The sequence below is a fragment of the Aotus nancymaae genome, unplaced genomic scaffold (assembly GCF_030222135.1).
Source record: "Aotus nancymaae isolate 86718 unplaced genomic scaffold, 86718_ANA_hifiasm-v0.15.2.pri h1tg000065l, whole genome shotgun sequence".
NCBI classification, from domain to species: Eukaryota; Metazoa; Chordata; class Mammalia; order Primates; family Aotidae; genus Aotus; species Aotus nancymaae.
The window spans coordinates 15,095,008-15,115,358 of NW_026988480.1; the positions used below are offsets into that span (position 1 = coordinate 15,095,008).

Below are 20,351 nucleotides of genomic sequence, written 5' to 3' on the forward strand. Positions count from 1 at the left end.
AGATAGCATTTTCAAAAGGGTCCTCTCTCGTAATCTTTAATTATGTGTTTCTTTTTTCTTTCTTTCTTTTTCTTTTTGAGAAAGAGTCTTGTACTGTTGCCCAGGTTGTAGTGCAGTGGCACAATCTTGGCTCACTGCAATCTCCACCTCGTAGGTTCAAGCAAATTATGTGTTTCTTATCTCAGGTGAACTTTTCCCAAAAGCCAAGGGATCCCTTGACAGATAAATGTGATTTTCACTGACAAAATGGCAAAATAAATAAAGAGGAAGAAAGAGGGGAAGTAAATGAGAATTGTTTTGGATTTTATTAGCTTTAGTAGTATAACATGACCAGCTAGTTTGGCATGTCACAGCAGTGAAATGAACCACAACATTGAAGATTTTACATATTACCCTTGTGCTAATACTGATAAAGCTTATGAAATTTGTCTCTTGAAATTATGTTTTCCATGTTGAAATGGAATGTAAGAACAGTTGAGGAAAATATTGCTCAGACAAACACAGTAATAGAAACTGACCAGAGAATTCTATTCCTGATTTGCCACCTTCAGCAGTTACTCCCCCAGCCCCTACTGTGGGTATGATAGTGACATTTTTGCTTCTGGAGAATTCTCAAGGATAATGATGTGGATCGGTGCCTGTTTACTACAAACTTGTTTGATTTTGTTCTCTTTTTTGTTTATTCCTCTTTATTACTATATTATTGTGCCTTCAATATGCGTTTTTAATTTTTAAAGGGATATTTATCCATGGCAATTCCTAATTTAATTTGCAGCATTACATCCAGAATCCCTGTATTTATCCACTCATTTACTGATCTGCCAGTCTTTTTCAACAGGCTTATACATTATTTGTTTACATCTTATATATTTTTCTGCATAATAGAAATAACTTTTTTCTAAAAATCACCTTTATCCCATCTATAAGGCAGAAGGACGTTTATCCATTTGAATGAATAGTCAGCTTCATTTAATTTCAATTTCTGTCATAGAGTGTCCTTAATTCAAAGTCTAATATTCATATTCTTTTCAGTTTGGCAAACGTTTAAGGCTTTTAACTTTTTTTATTGTTATTCTACTCTTCTTACACTTTATGTAAAAAGATATTTCTTTTTTGCAAATTTCAGTTGATCCTATATAAAGATAACATGTAGAAAAATAGGATTTAGAACATCCAGATTATGGTTCTAACTCTTCTGCTTATGATTTTTATGACCTGAGACAAGCCATTTTTCTACAGAATCATCTGTTCAGCAGGTATAATGGTGTTTGCTCTCAGACCTAGCAGTGTTGCTATATGAACCAAATGAGGAACAGCAGAACACTGTCAATTGTGCAGACCTTCAAAAACATCATTTCACCTTACCAGAAAGTTTGACTTCGTTTCTTTGGGATGGGATTTGGCCATTAATATCCCGGGATTTTAACTGTACAGTCATGTTTGAAAACCACTGAGGTAAAGCATGTTGTAGCATTTAGAGATGTAAGTAGGTAGTAGTAATGTGAGACTTAGTACAAGACCATGCTGTTCATGACCTTATTGTACTGAAAAGAAATAGATTGTGTTAGGAGAAGTTCAGCTTGCTTGTTAAGCAGGTGTTCATACTGAGGTAGCTTCACCAAGGTGGGCACTTGTTGATTCACTCTATTAAGATTCACATGATTTAGGAGCTTTCTTCCTTTCACCTGGTTTTCTTAGATTTGTTGGGGTACATCAAGTTAAACTTCCCCAGATAAAGTGAAACCCTGAATGCAGTGCTTTCCTTTTCTGCTGTTTAGCCATTATTTTATAAGATGTTTGTTGTATTATCCTGTGATGTATATTTCCATAAAAGTAATGACTTTATACCCTCTGAACAATGAGAAGCAAGGTGATGGGGGGCATGTGTGTATTTGCCATGTCAAGAATACATTTCAAGAGCCAACCTGAGGGAAAATGAAATTCCCTCTGTTTTACATTATATCATCTCCTGTTTGTGGAACCTAAATAACAAACTTGGCACAAGTTTATGAAAGCAATAGTTACAAAATGAATGGAGTGTCCCCAAAACTTTAACTTTTAATGCATTAATCTATCTCCAAAAATTATGACATAAGTGAATTTCATGCTTGGACTTGAAAGAATGAACCACTCAGAACTTACAAAGATTAAAATAAGAAGAAATTGGGCCGGGCGCAGTGGCTCACGCCTGTAATCCCAGCACTTTGGGAGGCCGAGGCGGGTGGATCACAAGGTCAAGAGATCGAGACCGACCTGGTCAACATGGTGACCCGTCTCTGCTAAAAATACAGAAAATTAGCTGGGCATGGTGGCGGTGGTGCGTGCCTGTAATCCCAGCTACTCAGGAGGCTGAGGCAGGAGAATTGCCTGAACCCAGGAGGTGGAGGTTGCAGTGAGCCGAGATTGCGCCATTGCACTCCAACCTGGGTAACAAGAGCAAAACTCCATCTCAAAAAAAAAAAAAAAAGAAGAAGAAATTGAAAGTTTGAGTAGTCTTATATCTATTTTTGAAATAGAATTTATAATTAGAAACCTTTCCACAAAGAAACTTTCTTAGTCCATTTGTGCTGCCATAACAAAATAGCTTAGACTGGATAGTTTATACACAACATAAGTTTATTTCTCACAGTTCTTGAGGCTGGGAAGTCTAATATCAAGGTGCCAGCATTCAGCATCTGGTGAGGGCTGCCCTCCCTGCTTCCAAGATGGCACCTTATTATTGTGACTTCACATGGTGGAAGGGATGAATGATGTGACCAGTGTGGCAGAGGCAGAAAAACAAAAGGGCTAGCTAGTTACCTCAAGCTTGCTTATAAGGGCACTAATCTCACCCATGAGGGCCCCACCCTCATAACTTAATCATCCACTAAACTTCTTAATACCATTGCCTTGGAAGTTAGGTTTCAACACAGTGAATTTGGGGAGAACACATACATTCAGACCATAGCAAAGCTGTAAGACCTAGATGGCTTCACCAGTGAATTCCTACAAAAGTTAAAGAAGAAATAATACCACTATACTAGAGACTGGAAAGACAGTGAATACATTCCAGTGTTAGGAAATAGTTCTCATTGGCTCTAGTACTATTTGTTAGCTCCAGGCATTTGAGATCTCATGGAATTCTCATGCTGAGAGTGTAAATAACCATCACCTTGGAGGTTAGGTTTCAACATAATGAATTTAGGGGAACACAAACATTCAAACATCGTCATGGTGAGAGTGTAATTAATTTAAAACCACTTTGTGAAATGGTTTGACTATTAAATGTGAACCTGCATATAACCTGTGACTCAGCAATTCCATTCCTAGTTATATGCCCTTCAGAAATATGTATATAAGTGCACCAAAAGATTCATAAAGAGTGTTCTTAGCAGCATTATTCATGATAGCCTCTATCTGGAAACAATCTAAGTGGTCATCAATAGAAGATGGAGATGTGAATTGTGATGTATTCACATGTTGAAATAATACATAGCAGTGGCAAAGAACCAATATCTACTATATGCAGCAACTGTGGCTAAATCTCACAAAGAAAATGCTAAATAGTGAATGAAATAAATTAGTGAAATAGAATATGATTCCTTACTTATAAAATTCTAACACCAGCACAACTTATCCATAGCAGTAGCTTTGAGGATAGTGATTAGTTGGAGGGTGCTATTTACTGGAAAGTGAAACAGAGGAGCTTATTGGGTTCTATTTCTTGATCAAAGTGATGGTTACAGGGATATGTTTGTGTCATAAAAATTTGTCAAGGTATACATTTATTATTTGTATTCTTTATAGCATGTGTTTTATATTTCAGTTTTGTTTTTGTTTTGTTGTTTTTAAGTAAAGCACTCAGAAAATATACTAAGTGTGAATAAAGTAGCCTGGAACAACTTTAAGGGAGACACTGATAAGCAGGAACTTAAATCTTTCATTTCTGCATTCTCAATAGATTCAGCATAAGGTTGTGAATGAAGTGCAGTGCACCTAATCTCTTACCACATTGATCTGCGTGGTTGGTTTATTTTATATATATGAGAGACTAGAAAAAGCTTCCACTTCCTTTAAGGGATGAAAAAATAGTTCTTTGAGGGATAGCTTATGGAAGTTTATAAAAGAATATTAGTAGCTTGTTCATATCTGTTTCATTGTTTTAATGAAATTTGTGGTTATTGAAGGGAACTCTATCCGTGGAATGTTTATGAAAGCCTAATTGCAGCAAAGTACCCTCACCCTGATGGGATTTTTTTTTTTCTTTTTCTTTTTCTTTTTTTTTGTGACTGAGTCTCATTCTGTCGCCCAGGCTGGAATACAGTGGTGCTATCTTGGCTCACTACAACCTCCGCTTCCCAGGTTCAAGCAGTTCTCCTGTCTCAGCCTCCTGAGTAACTGGGACTACAGGCACATGCCACCATGCCTGGCTAATTTTCATATTTTTAGTAGAGATGGGATTTTACCATATGAGGCTGGTCTCAAACTCCTGACCTTAGGTGACCCACCCAAAGTGCTGGGATTACAGGCATGAGCCACCACACCCCGTCAATGGGATTGTTTTCATTAGATTTTTAATAGAGGTCATAGGGCCTTAGAATTATTAACCATTCTACTTTTCTTATTGATAGTATATGTTCATACTGACTCAGTAGCCTTCTCTGTTGCTGTCATGATGAACTGATACAATCCATTTTCTTTTTAGGTGCAGGTATTTGGACTGTATTCTGGAGAAGAATTTCACGAGACTTTTGACTGTCCCATTAAAGTACGTATTCATCAAGTTTTACTTTTTCTAAGGGTTTTCTCAAGTAAGGCAATAAGGATTACAGTAATTTGAACATTACCACTTCTGTATTAATTTTGTATCTATTCAACACTTCATATATACTGGATACTATTTAGATGCTGTGAAAGAAGATAGAATGTATATTTTGTGACTGTGATCTCAGTCTGTCTTCAGGGGGTTTTTATTATAGTGATCACATACACACACACACACACACACACACACACAGAGTCTGTGATGAAAGACTCAAAGAGGTAGAAACAATATTAAGCATTCTAAAGCTGAATAGAGTCACTTTTATCTGTTCTTGTCAGTGATGGCTTCACTGGTGGAGTGATGTTTAACTTGGCTTTAATAAATGGACAGGGATTGATGGAGAAGCTGGCTTTCCATGTGGAGGAATAACATAATAGAAATGGAGAGGCTAGAAAGTTCAACTTACTAAATATTTATAAACCAAGGCAAATAAACTGAGCTAACTTTTAAGAAAATTAATATGGTGACTGTATACAGCATTGATTGAAGGACAAATATACAAGTGTCAGGAGGACTAGTTTTAGATAACAGTTATGGCAGTTAAAGTGTCTGTTATAGTTGTTGAAGGAAGAGGTCATTTATTTTTTTCACGTGTTTATTCAAACATTTATTGACCAGTAGGAAAAGGAGAGATAGGGTCTGATGTATGTTTTAAAAAGTTAAATTTGCCAGAATGGAGGGAGATTTAAACAGGAGAGTGATTGGGGACAAGAGACAATTTAGAAGCATAATATAATACTCCAGTCAGGGTATTACAGGGTCTCAATGAAAAGAGTGATAGTGAGTGTTCAGGATGGAGTGGATGAAATATATTTGGACCGCCTGTGCTAAATAGACTTAGCAAGCCTTAGTGATGGCTTGGATGAGGGTGATGAAAGATGGAAGAGCTCAGGGTCAGTTCAGGTTCTTGCTTTGGGGATGGGATATGGGAATGCCATCAGTTGCAGTAGGGGATGTTTGAGTAAGGACATGGCTAGTTTGGTCTTGAGTTTAGAGAAGTATAGTACATCAGGTGAGGATATTATGGAGGTTTTAGAAACATAAATATGGACCTCAGGATGGAGATTCGTTCTTAAACACAAACCTGATAACCACAGTTGAAGAAGTTGAAGCCATTTTTAAAGATATTATCCATTCAGAGCTGTAGAGTTAGAAGAGAAGACCGATGGTGAAATTCTGGAACACTCTAATTTGAAGACTTAGGCTGTAGAAGAAAAAAACAGTAAAGGAGTCTAAGAAGAAGCAGTTGGAGGGACTGGAAGGAATCCTAAAGAGTGGTGTCAGAGAAGCCAGGGGAGAGAGAGTTTCTAGAAAGAAGAAGTGGGCAGCAGTGTCAAATGCAGTATGGAGATTAAATAGAGGGAAGGACTGAAACAAGGGCATTCTACATGGTAATTGTGAAGTTCCTGGTGACCTTACTGATGACCTTTTCAGACCAGGAGGGTCACTGTACATGAAGAGTAAATTGGAGGTAAGGAAGTAGAAACAACAAGTAGAGACTATTTTTTCAAGAAATTTGGTAATAAAGAGAGAGATCATCTGGTAGAGAGAGGGGCTGTGACCAGGGAAGATTTCTGCTGATCATATTTTGTTTCATGGCAAAACCCAGTAAAGAGAAAAGGATTAAACATAAAAGAAAGAGAATGCTTCGTAGAGCAACACTAAACAATGAGATCAATAGCCTAGATAGGGAAGATAATCTTGGAAAAGAGTCCTAGACCCTCTGCCCGTGAAACAGGCATGAAGGAAGTGGGCTGAGCCTAACTATTGCAAGTTAGGCAGTGAAGGAGGAGCACTTGTGGGCAGTGACCCCGATGGCTTTATTTTCTTACATCTGAAGGGAAGACAAAGGTAATGTAATGCGACTGAGGAGCAGAGATGCTTGGAATCAGTCCTGATCTACAGTTATGCATTACCAGAGAGCTAAGGAGAGATTGTAAGAATGTGAAACAACAATATATGAAGGCTTCAATATTGGTATTGAGGATGGATTAGGAAAGTGTTGGAGGGAAGAAGGGCTAACCTGGGAGGTAGGAGTGGTTAGAGCAATGAACGGTCGTATGGTAAGCCTTAAAAATGACATTGTAGGAAGAGGAATCTATTCCATTGATGGAGAGAAATGTATCAATTAATACAAGTATAAAATATGTTTAATTGAAGGGTTTTTAAAAAATTATTATTATTTTGAGACAGAGTCTTGCTCTGTTGCCCAGGCTGGAGTGCTGTGGCGCGATCTGCAGCCTCTGCTGCCTGGGTTCAAGGTATTCTCCTGCCTTAGCCTCCTGAGTAGCTGGGACTACAGGCGCTCACCACCATGCCCGGCTAATTTCTGTATTTTTAGTAGAGATGGGATTTCACCATGTTGGCCAAAGATGGTCTCGATCTCCTGACCTCGTGATCCACCCACCTCGGCCTCCCAAAGTTCTGAGATTACAGGCATGAGCCACCATAATTAAAGGTTTATAGAAGTATGATTGTGTGGGATTTTGTGTGTGTGTTTACCTAAAAAAATATTCTCTATGTTAAATTTAAAAAACACAAAATTAGTTAAGTTGGTGATTTCATGGTTGGTTTGGGGATAAAGAGGGAAGGAGGCAGAGTCTATGCAAACTTATAGCCACCACAGATGGGCCCTGAAGATGGAGGTGCACAGAGTGGAGCCACCAGGGCGTTTGTTCTCACTCCCTCCCCAACATGTTAATAATGTTATGTAATCATAGAGCCCTTGCAAATGAAGAGAACAGTAACAAGAGGGGTGGAGCAGCCTGAAGGGAAACCTGGGTAGCAAGGGTCTGGGAAAAGACTGAATGAGTAGGAAGCAGATGAGAACCAGGTCTGTAAATTGTATCCAGTTAGAAACATCTTGCTGCCTTGACCGAACTAGCTTGCTGCCTCTATACAGGGGGCATCCACTCATAGGGGTCCTCAACCAGAAACTAGAACTGACTTATTCTAGTCTTTGAGCTTTGACCTGGCTTCAGAGAAGAAATCTTTTCACATAAGAAGAAAACTCAGATGTCATTAGTTGTTGTAAAATATTATTTGAATATATTACTTCTTACTGAGATATCAGGATAATTTTTAGATCATGCTGCTTGAACTGTATCAAGGGTTTTCCTTCTGTGTTGTAGCCGTGACTCCTAAACCAGAGTTGGGTTCTGTTTCTCTTGTAGATAATTGCTGTGCACCCACATTTTGTGAGATCCAGTTGCAAGCAGTTTGTGACTGGAGGAAAGAAGGTAAGTGCTGTGTATCTCTACCTTGATATATAACCTTGAGGGGTGTTGTGTGTTTACTCTATAATTTATCCTTAATGTTTTAATGTCTGACTATTCACTAGGAGAAATTTGAGAAAGACAAATGTAATGAAATCTTAATGTCATCATCTCTTGGGGGAGTTGTGGCTTCAAGTGTTTCTCATTACATTTCTTTTTTTGTCTTGAGATGGAGTCTTGCTCTGTCACCCGGACTGGAGTACAGTGGCATGATTTCAACTCACTGCAGCCTCCACCTCCCAGGTTCAAGAGATTCTCCTGCATCAGCCTCCCAAGTAGCTCCCAAGGTGCCCACCACCATGCCCAGCTAATTTTTGTATTTTTAGTAGAGACAGGGTTTTGCCAGGTCTCTGCTAAACACATGGCCCAGCTGGTCTCTAACTCCTGACGTCAGATGATTGACTTGCCTCAGCCTCCCAAAGTGCTGGGATTACTGGCTTGAGCCACTGCGCGCCCAGCCTCTCACTACATTTCTTTGAAGATATAGGGTAAGAAAAAAAGAGAGCTGTTACATCTAGAGCTTTGAAACATTGCCCCTTCTACAAAAAAGAGGCAACATTTAAAAATAACAAAAGCACACTTAAACTACTGATTTTTTTTCCCCCTTTGTAGAAAATCTCTTGCAGGCCTTGATAAACTTTTAGAACAATTGTAGTTACTCTTCACTGACATGTTCATGGCACATTTTATTACTCAGTGCCTTTTAAAAAATAAGAGAGTGGGCTGAACATAATGGTGGCTCACTCCTATAATTCCAACACTTTGGGAGGCCAAGATGGGAAGATCACTTGAGGCTGGGAGTTTGAAACCAGCCTGGGCAACATAGTGAGACTCTGACTCTACAAAAAAATTAATAAATTATCTGTGTGTGGTGTTGTGTCTCTAGTCCTAGCTATTCAAAGAGGCTGAGGTGGGAGGATCACTTGAACCTAGGAGTTTGAGGCTGCAGTGAGCTATGATTGTGCCACTGCACTCCAGCCTGGGTGAAAGAGTGAGACCCTGTCTCTAAAAACTGTTAAATGAAATAAGAGAGAAAAACTTTTATATATTAACATTTTTCTGTTTATGGATACAGTAAATTCTCAAAGAATACATCTGCTTATAGAGTAAGTCAAATCAGGTTTTTTTCTGCTATTAACTAGAGATATTTTAAAGACTATTTTTATAATAAATGCTATCACCATACTGGAACTCCAAATATTATTTACTATTGTTTGGAGCCAGTGAAAAGGAAGTAGTCTCTAGCTATTTCTGTAGTAGTATAGAGCTATGGAATGGCTGCTTTGAGGCCCAGCTACTGAATGCTTTCAGATGTTTCATGATACTTCTCTGTCATTTCCCTTTGGTTCAATAGTTAATAGAATGATAGGACAGGAAAGTCTTCTGGTCATTATGTGACTTGTAAGGAGTGGCAGGCCAGTAGGTTCTGATTCCATTCCATGACATAAAGCCAAGATCCGCCAGCTCTGATTTCTGCTACAGAGCCCCTCCTTCCCCATCTCACAGCCCATTGTTATCCTTAGGCTGTAGTCGAATTCACTTTATGTAAAAATGTCCAGGGGACTAATTAGTGGGAATTACAGACCTCATCGCACATTACCTAGCTTAGATCTCCAGTTCATTCACTCCTGGAAAGATAACTACCTTACTTGGCTTTGTCTTTGTCTTTCTGTCTTTGTCTTTGTCAACCTTAGGGAAGAGTAGCGTTAACATTACTCTCATATTTCTTCACTCAACACTTTTTGGGTTAAGAAATTTTATGTGTGATTGTATTAGGGTTCTCTAGAGGGATAGAATTAATAGGATGTATGTGTGTGTGTGTGTGTGTGTGTGTGTGTGTGTGTGTGTATACATACACACACACATAGTGTATAATATGCATACACACACACACACACACACACACACAGTAGTTTATTAAAGCATATTAGCTCTCAGGATCACAAAGCGAGGTCCCACAATAGGCCATCTTTGCAAGCTGTGGAGCAAGGAAACCAGCCATTCCAAGTCCCAAAGCTCAAGAACTTAGAGTCCGGTGTTTGAGGGCAGGAAGCTCCAGCACAGGAGAAAGATGTAGACTCAGAGGCCAGGCCAGTCTAGTCTTTCCATGTTCTCTGCCTGCTTTTATTCTGGTCATCCTGGCAGCTGATTAGATAGTGCCCACACAGATTGAGGGTGGGTTTACCTCTCCAGTCCACTGACTCAAATGTTAATCCCCTGTGGCAACACCCTCCGACACACCGAGGAGCAATACTTTGCATCCTTCATTCCATTCAAGTTGACACTCATTATTAACCGTCACAGTGATATAGCGTAAATTCATATAGCTGTAATTTAAACCCAGGTGTTTTTATTTAAAACTCAATGAGAATAAATAATTTAAAAAAAAAATTTTTTTTTGAGACAGAGTCTCACTCTGTCACCCAGGCTGGACTGCAGTGGCGTGATCTCAGGTCACTGCAACCTCTGCCTCGCCAGTTCAAGCGATTCTCCTGTCTCAACCTCCTGAGTAGCTGGGACTACAGATGCCCACCACCACACCTGCCTAAGTTTTGTTTTATTAGTAGAGACGGGGTTTCACCATGTTGACCAGACTGGTCTCAAACTCCTGACCTCAGGTGATCTGCCCACCTTGGCCTCCCAAAGTACTGGGATTACAGGCATGAGCCACCATGCCTGGCTGAATAAAGAATTAAATTTTATTTAATTAAATAAAATAAAGATTAAAATAAATAAAAATTCTTAATTTAAATAAAGAATTAAATTTTATTTAATTCTCACTAGGAATGGTCACTTTTTGTTTTAAATGACTTAAAATAACAAACATTTATTATCTCATACTTAGAAAATTCAAGAGTGGCTTAGCTGTTTAGGCCCTGGCTGAAGGTTGCTCGTGAGGGTACAATCAGGATATTGGTTGGAGCTGCCAATATCTGAAGGCCTGTCATCTGAAGGCTTGACTGGGGCTGGAAGGTCAGGTTCTAAGATGTCTACTGCCTTCTTAATAATCCACCATACACTTAAAATATTGATAAATCACTTTGGTTTAAATATATTCCTAGCATGTGATGGATGCAGTTTTGATTTTTAGTTTCCAATTTCAAGAGTTAGAGATTTTACAGTTGTCCCCTATTTCTTGAAGGTATTAGAATAAAAGAACATACTAGAGGTAATATAAGTTTTTATGTCCATGTGGTTAAGACTCAAGATCTAAAAGGAGAGATTTTGCTGCATTGGTTTGTGTTCTTTAATAAAGAGTATATGTGTGAAGTTAAATAATTGCTTTTCTACTGGAAGGGATACCTGTAGTCTCATCTAGTTTGCCACATTAATTTTGCTGCATGAATATCTTCTCTCCCTGTAGGATGTTTGGGTTAACCATCAGTAACATATCCTTCATACTTTTACTTAGTATTTGATATCATTTGCAGACATCCATAGAAAGGGCATTCAGCAGTCTGGGTCAGAGTGCATTGAGTAGGTCCATGAGCAGTGTGGGAACAACAGAGTAATCTACCATCTAACTGTTGGTGAGGTAACGTGGGAAGAGCTTGGAATTTATAGAAAGTTGGACATTGTGATAAGCAATAAAATAAGTAGAATTTAATAGATGCTGAACAGGTTGAACATCAGGGTTTGGTTTGTCTCTTTGGTTGTCACTGACTACTTGACAGGCTGTTCTATATTCAGTGTTCTATGAGAGAATAATTTTCTTTTCCCTATCCAGTTTTCTGAAAATACATCTGTGGACATCTCTTTCCAAGCACACACAGAAAAATGTTTATGTGTTTATAAAATGAGAGTAAAATTAAAGCAGTTAAGGTCATCTGGTGAAAAGTTGAATTAAAAATAATTTTATTATTAACTTAGATATTTGGGACTAAGATAATTTAAAAGAAAAAACACACACTGAAGAGCTTAGTATATTGTATACAAGGTTTAGTATATGGGGCTTGAGAAAAGCACATATATGATATTTTAAAGTGAGGAATCTCATGATTACTCATGTCAGTGTAAGTTATTGGCATTAAGTCATCTATTTTTTAGATGTTTTAAAATAGCTTTATTGGTATATAATTTGCATACTATGAGGTTCACCAGATGATAGTGTAATGTTTAATGGTTTTTAATATATTTACAGTGTTATGCAACCGTCAACATAATCTAATTTTAGAACACTTCCTTCACCCCAAAAAGAAACCTTGTGCCCATTAGCAGTCACTCCGCATCTCCCTTCCTCCCCTCCTCTCATCCCTAGGCAACCACTAGTCTATTTGCTTTCTCTGTAAGTTTTCCTATTCTGGATATTTCATCTAAATGGAATCATGTAATATATGGCCTTTGTGTCTAGCTTCTTTCCTTATTTTTCTAGGTACATAGTGTTGTGGCATGTATCAGTATTTCATTCCTTTTTATGTGCAAGTAATATTTCATTGTATAGATCTATCATGTTTTATTCATTTATCACTTGATTAATATTTGGATTGTTTCTACTTTGAACTGCTGTGAACATTTTTGTACAGCTTTTTGTGGCTGTGTGTTTTCATTTATCTTGAGTATGGAATTGTTGAATCATATGTTAACTCTATGTTGGACATTTTGAAGAATTGCCAAACCGTTTTCCAATTTGATTGTACCATTTTACATTCTCATCAGAAATATATGAGGGTTTTAATTGTTTACATTCTCACCAATATTCATTTTAGTTTCTCTTTTTTTTACAATCACTCTGCTATGTGTTAAGTGATATCTCATTGTGGTTTTGACTTCCATCTAATGACCGATTATATTGACGATCTTTACCTGTGCTTATTGGCCATTTTGCATATCTTCTTTGGAGAAATATCCACTCAAAATCTTTGCCCATTGTTTAATTGAGTTATTTATTTATTATAGAGTTGTAAACTTTTAAAGTAAATTCTGGATACATATTCTTCATCAGACACATGATTCGCAAATATTTTTTTCCCAGCCTATGAGTTGTCTTTTCACTTTTTTGATAGTATCCTTTGAGACACAGAAGTTTTTAACTTTAATAAAGTCACATTTATCTTGATTCTTTTTGATGTTTGTGCTATTGGTGCTGTATGTAAGAGATCATTGCCTGTTACCTATTCCAAGGTCATGAAGATTAATGCCTGTTTCTTTTAAGACTTTTGTATTTTTTACTCTTAAATTAGATATACGATATATTGTGAGTTCATTTTTGTATATGGTGTAAGGCAGGAGTTCAGATTTATCCTTTTGCATGTGATTATCCAGTTGACCCAGCATCATTGTTGCAAAGACTATTCCTTTCCCATTGTGTTGGCCCCTTTGTGGAAAACTGGTTAACCATAAATGTTAGGGCTTATTTCTGGACTTTCAATTTTACCAATCTATGTAGCTCTGTTTGTGCTATTGCCCCTTTTAGTTTTCAAAGCCACTAATTTTTCTGTAATTAGTTGTGGGATTGCAGATGAACTACAGATGCTTCTCAATTTATAATTGGGGTTGTCCCAATAAACCTATTGTAAGTTGAAAATATCATTAAGCAAAAAATGCATTTAATATACCTAACCTACTGAACATCACATCTCAGCCTGGCCTACCTTAATTGTGGACAGAACACTTCAGTTAGGCAAAATTATTTAACACAAAGCTTATTTTATAATAAAGTATTGAATATATAATACACTTTATTGAAGACTGAAAGTGAAAAATTGAATCATTGTATGGGTACCATCATAAAGTTGAAAAATTGTTAACTCAGATAATCATAAGTCAAAGACTGTGTACTGTTAAAACTTTGGTTTGGGGTTCTTTCCTTTTACAAAGCCATTATAAGTTGTTTAAATTATGTTAAAGGCTTTAGAAATATGTAACTGTGTCCACCGTTTAATGACTTGTAACATACAAACTACTGACTAATTTATTTGGATCCATTAAAGTTTATCATTTAATATGTATTTAGTAAGTAGTAAAAAGTACCATTTACTTGATAAACTATAATGACCTCTTTGCATATAGTTAAATGGAGATTTTCAAAATGTGTACCAGTTTAGTGTGGTTTGCAGAAATCTCCAGAGAATTTATTTTTTCTACATGTGTGTGGTATATACTTGTAAAGATTATTTTTGCTACATGTTTTTGACATTAGTGTGTTTGGTTTGTTTTGAAATAGATTTATTTAGTTGAGCTTTTTCAGGATATATTTTTTTCTAATTTCATTAGGAAATATATCTTTGATGTTAAAAACTGGGGAAAACATTTAGAAGGTGACGTTAAGAAAGGGGTACTATTGTGAAATGATTGCTTTCATTTTGAAAGTGTTCCCAAATTTTTAGAAAGAGCTGCTCTTTTTGTAACTGAGTTATAGAAGTTTGTATCTTTGAAAAATGAGATAAACAAAGACTACATTGGCACAATAGCTACTCAAATCCTTTTAACTGCAATTTTAAACTAGCACCATAAACTAGGCAGAACAATTTTGGAAAGCCCAACATTTAGCAAATGGTGATAACCTTGCAATAATCATATGTTATAGATATCAAGATCCCTCCTCTGTTGAGAACAGATGGCACATCACATAGGGGGAAAAGAGAATAAAGACATATATCAGATAACTGAGAGGTTACGACTTTCTGCCTTTAAGAAATAATTTAATCTCCAAAAAATTGGAGCAAAGACTAGCCAGATGAAGGTGTGATGTAGAATAAAGATATTCTTAACCCTTAAGAACATGGATCTCTAGACTGACAGCCAAATAAATCCTTGGAATCATATCCACCTTCTACAAACAATGGGTTAAAGTAGCACAGAGACTAGAGGAACTAAGTAGAGAAATGGAGGACCACAATGAGATGTTTAAGAAGTTATAAGAAAATTTGAGAGAGATGTCTATTAATATTTAATAGTTGTTTAATCTTATTACAGTTTTTGATTCCTATACAAAAAGTAATTAGAACATACTTTTAAAAATAGAACTGCAGAACATAGCAATTTAGCAGAAGAAAACCTGCAACTGTAGTTTGACATATTTGTTGGTATTTCCTTTTTAAAATTCTGTCTTCTTAGGTGTTTAGAGATACCTCCTTATCCACCAGGGACTAGGACTAGGAGGCTGTAGTTCTGTCTGGCATAAACTTTTATATTAGGTTTTCAAGGTAACTTCTTAGTAGTTGAATGCCATAGCTGAATTTATGGACTCCAGTGCTTGACACATGAGCATAAAAAACTTATTCTAAATTCTGTTTTGTTTCCATGTTGCAAAAAAAGAAAGAAAAGGGAAAGCACAACTCTTAAAAGTGCCATTGGAGAGAGCTTTCAAACACATGAACCAATGGATTTTTTTTTTTGTAAGGGTAACCTTCTTGTACAGCAAGAATTCTAATACAGGAGCATAGCAAATGAAGTTTCTGTTTTAGAAATAAATCTGCCAAGTGGATCTTGTCTGGATTTTTTTTTTTTAGTTGTCCAACTTTCCCTGTCAGCAGATAAACTTTGCTTCATAGGACCTTTACCTTTGAACTCTGAAATACACTTTATAATAACTGGTTCTACTACTTTGACAAATCATAAAATTGTCATGATGCTGTTTGCGGTAGAGTTCATTTTTAGAAATGAGATAGTCAGCTGTTCGGCATTATGGTGGGATAGAATGAGGGGACCTGGCTGCAGGGACAAGTTGCTTTTTAAGCTGGAAAATGTCAGTCAGCAAACGAGGAAAGGACCAGAGTGAATGAAATGAGAAAAATTTGAAATGGCAAATTTTACCTGAAGGACAGAGATGGTAGTGTCAGCCAGCTTCTGTAAGCTTCCAGCAGTGATCTGCAAATAATAAATTGCATTTTGAATCCTTTTTGAAAGAGGATTCAACATGGGAAGCTTTTTTATAAAAATGTAAATATTTTAAAAATTATTATCAAGATTATTTTTAAATTTTCTTTTGCCTTTATCACAATTATTTTCATTTTTTCTAGCTTTATTGAGGCATAATTGACAAATAAATAAATATGTGTATAGATTGTATTTTTAGTAGAGACGGGGTTTCACTGTGTTGGCCTGGCTGGTCTCTAACTCCTGACCTCATGATCCACCTTCCTTGGCTTTCCAGAGTGCTGGGATTACAGGCATGAGCCACCACGCCTGGCCAAATTATATATATTTAAGGTATACGATGATAATTTGATATATACCTTATGTATTTAGTATTTATTGTGAAATGGTTGCCACATTCAAGCTAATTAACATTATCAGTTGCCTCACATAGTTACCATTTTTTTTTTGGTGATGAAAACACTTAAAATCTATTAGTAAATTTCAAGTATTTGACATAGCATTATTAAATATAGTCACCATACTGTACATTAGGTCCCCAGAATTTATTCATCTTAGAACTGAAAGTCTGTACCCTTTTAGCCAACATCTCTCCGTAGTTCCCAGCCCTGGGCTACAAATCCTTTTAGAATATAGATAATCTGGTGAGCCTTTTTTTAACCACTGCCATCCCTAAACATGAAGTGTAGGGGTGCTTCCTCATGTGTTTGTTTATCTTTGGGTCAGATTGGAGCTGGGGTTTTGGTGGCCAGAAGGTTTTGACATCAGCAGTTCCTCTCTGTCTCCTGTCCCGTGTTTACATCTCTAGGATAATATTTCTGCAAGTTATCAGATGCTTCATTATAGCCTTCTGCCTGAACTTTTCTGCCACATTACTTACCATTGTAGTTTTCAGGTGAATCGTCTGAACATTTTTAAGAATTAAAAACATGTGCTTTAAGGCTTCCCAGTCAATTCATAGTTACACCACAGGCAGCCACCAATCTAATCGTTGCATGTTGAGGCATTGTAAATACGTACCTTTATTTCTTCTAGGTACTGTGTTGTAAATTGTGCTTTCATTCCTAGAAATATATTTCATGTTATCATCAGTGTACCAAAATTGATTAAAAACCATTGATTAATAGGAAGTGAAACACAAATGTAACCTTCATAAGCATTTTTTTAGGTATGAAAAAACAAGTAATAAAATAGCTCTGTTGTTAAAGTATTTTTTGGTGAGTTTTTGTATGTATGCTAAGCTATCTGAGGCTAAAAATAGAAATATAATGCTTAAATCAAAATCATTTTCAGTCTGAAAAACTGGTGTTCTTCATTGCTGATTGCTTTTTTTATGTCAATATGTAGGACTCCCAGAGTATTTGAATAGTATCTACAATGGTCAAGGTGTGAGAGTTGGGTCCATAGTAATTTCATTTTCTTTTATGATTCCCATTGTCTTATATCCACCAAATGCCTGTTAAAAATAGACATTTTTCTTTAATGAGTTCAGCTAACTTTTCCATATGTAATATTTCCATACTGATTGTAGCTTCCGCCAGAACTCTGAGGTTAAACCTACCATCTCTCTTCCTGGAGTGGTCAAACCATCTTTTGCTCCTTGCTGATAATATCTTCTTTTACATATCAAGAGTCCTGTGTTTATTCTTAAGTATTTTGGGCAGTGACCGCAAGCATCATTGCCAGTTCAGAGATGTTCATTAGGTTTTCTTGTGAGATTTAACCTCAGCTGATTCATTAACACTGTGAGGTTCTCTTTCTCTCTCCTGCTTTAAGATAGGACTGTATAGACTTATTACAAGCTGCAGGGGCCAAGATGGCATGGGTTTGGACTGCTTGCCTGTCACATTAGGGGTTACAGAGAGCATTTTCAACAGAAAGCCGAGGTATGGTTGAGACTGACTGCAGGAATATATTAGGAAAGCCAAGAGAACCCACAGATCCTCTGAAGGAAGCAGACTGCTCCTGCAGGACCTAGGAGACACACCAAATACTTTGCAGGCAGATAGAGAGTGGCACTGTAGTCACCTGAAGTTCAACTGGGCTGGACCTTCAAGATGGCTTCTTCCCTTGCATGCCTGGACCCTCATCGTGGATGGCTGGAACAGTTGGCCACTGGCTAGGTGAACCACCGACTGGGGAAATTTATGAAATAGGAGACATGGTTAAATACATCTTTAGGAAATTTCTTCTTACTGTCTGTGATTGCAAACCCCCCTACAAGTTTTATGTACTTAAAAGCCAACTACTTTATAAGGTCTGAGATGCCTTTTAAGCAGATTGGAAGATAGGCACTCTGTAATGATGTGCAATGTCTTTGCTTGTTGCTTAGAAAGGCATGCACAAATTTTTACTAATACTGAAAACTCAAGCCTTTGGCAGTGTTCTTCAGTGTTTAGAAATTTGTATTTGTTTCATTAAAAATTAAGAAAATTTTCTTATGAGCTCCAAATGAGCTTACCCTTTAAAATATTTCTAAAAATAAGAAGCATGTCTTAAGTCCTCCTTTGATATACTGTTGGAAATTAGATTGTAGCTATGTAGAACTTAATGTTTTCATATTCAGTTATTTTTCTTAATTGTCTCAATTTTTGCTTGCAAGGAACCATATGTATACAGATTACGTTTTCTCTAGATCTTGAAATCTAGGTTATTTGTACTCTTTTAAACCCATTTAATTTTTTTTTTTTTTGATGCGTTAGTGAAGAGTATCCTGTGGTTTTTCACTGTAATTTTTCTTTAGGACACAAGTTAATAGACACCTGGAGGAATTTAAAAAATAGATATAAATATGCTACATTATAATTCAGTAAAAGTTTATTATCCAATCTCTGCCTGACTCCTAGAGTTGAGACATAAATCTTCTCCTGCTTCAGTGCTCCATTAGACTCAGACTGAAATGTACAATATTAGCTCTCTTGTTCTCAGGCCTTTGAACTACACTGCTGGCTTTCCTGGGTCTCCAACTTGTAGTGGGACTTCATGGGACTTCTCAGATTCCATAATCAATTCAGCAACACTGAATCTAAACCAGATAAGGCAATTTCAGCACTTAAGTCAGACTCCAAGATTGGCTTGCCAGTATCAAAACTGAGACGCACTTCTGAAATTGTCTTTGTTAGAAAGTTGAGGTGCCTGTGGAAGCTCAAGCTCAAACTAACAGGAGATATCTAGCAAGTGTGCTGCTATTTGAACCTTATGCCTTTAGGAGAATTGTGTTGGAGGTTTACTTTTGAATGAACGTAGCCTTTAGGGAGCAGAGTTGAAACACTGTTGGATGAAAACACACAAGGAAAATTGAGGAGGGCAACAGAAAGCCAGCATTTTAGATATATTTGGAAGTTGAGAAGCCTTCAATGTTCACTGAGGAGGACTTTTCAGAAATGAAAAATTGGGAGAGTAGGGTGTTTCATGAGCCAGGAGAACGGAATGATGGTTTTTACACTGTGATCCCCAAAGTCCCACTAGGGGTTACCACATTTTGTAATAGCAGAGAGGAATAAATAGATGTGACTCTACACCTCTCACTAAAATCAGAGCTGTGAATACATTAAAAAAATCACTCCAGTGACTTTCATCTTTGATTGCAAGTGTAAAAGATGAAGAAAATTTTATTCACTAGACCTTATCTTAAGGAGAAAACTGCTTGATTTCAGGAAGAGAGACAAATCTCAAAAGCATGCTCCAACAAAATTAGATGCTTACTGAACTACTAAACAGGAGAAAAAGAGAGAAATTGTTTTGTTTCTGAAAAGAAGAAAAGGAAGAATGAATCAAGAATTAAGGGAGAAAAATGGGTAGTAAAAGAGAAGGGAGATCTTATGATGTAGTTTTATGACTCAGATATCATCAATAATGTTTCTACACATAGAAATCTTTTTAAATAAATGATAAAGTTTCTGAAAAAAAAAAAAAGATAGGGCTGTATAAAGCAAGGGGTCACAATTTCAGTCCTTGTTAGTTGGCGTCATGGTACAAACTAAATCACAGTCATTTCACAGGAGTATTTGGTTTGAATCTGCTTCTTGAATACAACTTTGTGTCATGCTTCATGTTAGGTACTGTGCGTACATAGGATCTTGATTTCAGAAATGGTGGTAGGCTTCCAAAAGCATATAGGTAGGATGGTGTAGTTAGAATTTAGTTAATAAGACCATTAGTCAAATAGTGATTTGATAGGAAAATGAGTGTATTTGTATGTTTGTATACAACACTGTGGGGTAAATTTACAATCCTTTATTTGTCTTTAAGTATTTTGGATCCCCCTCAGCCTATGCATTTGGTTTGTTTTCTTTTAATTTTCTAACTCAGTTTCAGCCAATTTGCTTGATGTTTGTAACAGTGAAAATTGGTACTAGCTAATTTTCTAACAATAGTGAATTAGCTGTGTCAGTGCCCTGTGGCCAGAGATCACCAGGAGCACCCAAAGGGTTTTAGGAAGATACTAGAATTGT

The 20,351-nt window shown here is 36.8% G+C and overlaps 1 protein-coding gene across 4 annotated transcripts in view; it reads left to right on the top strand.

Moving 5' to 3' along the window:
- The window catches only part of VPS41 (VPS41 subunit of HOPS complex), a 206,826-nt gene that overhangs the window by 81,445 nt on the left and 105,030 nt on the right, over positions 1 to 20,351 (top strand). For all 4 annotated transcript variants that reach the window (XM_064366755.1, XM_064366757.1, XM_012473695.2 and 1 more), the window contains exons 6-7: positions 4,685 to 4,747; positions 7,978 to 8,043. In XM_064366755.1, coding sequence (XP_064222825.1) covers positions 4,685 to 4,747; positions 7,978 to 8,043 — 129 coding nt within the window. The remainder of the gene's footprint in view (positions 1 to 4,684; positions 4,748 to 7,977; positions 8,044 to 20,351) is intronic.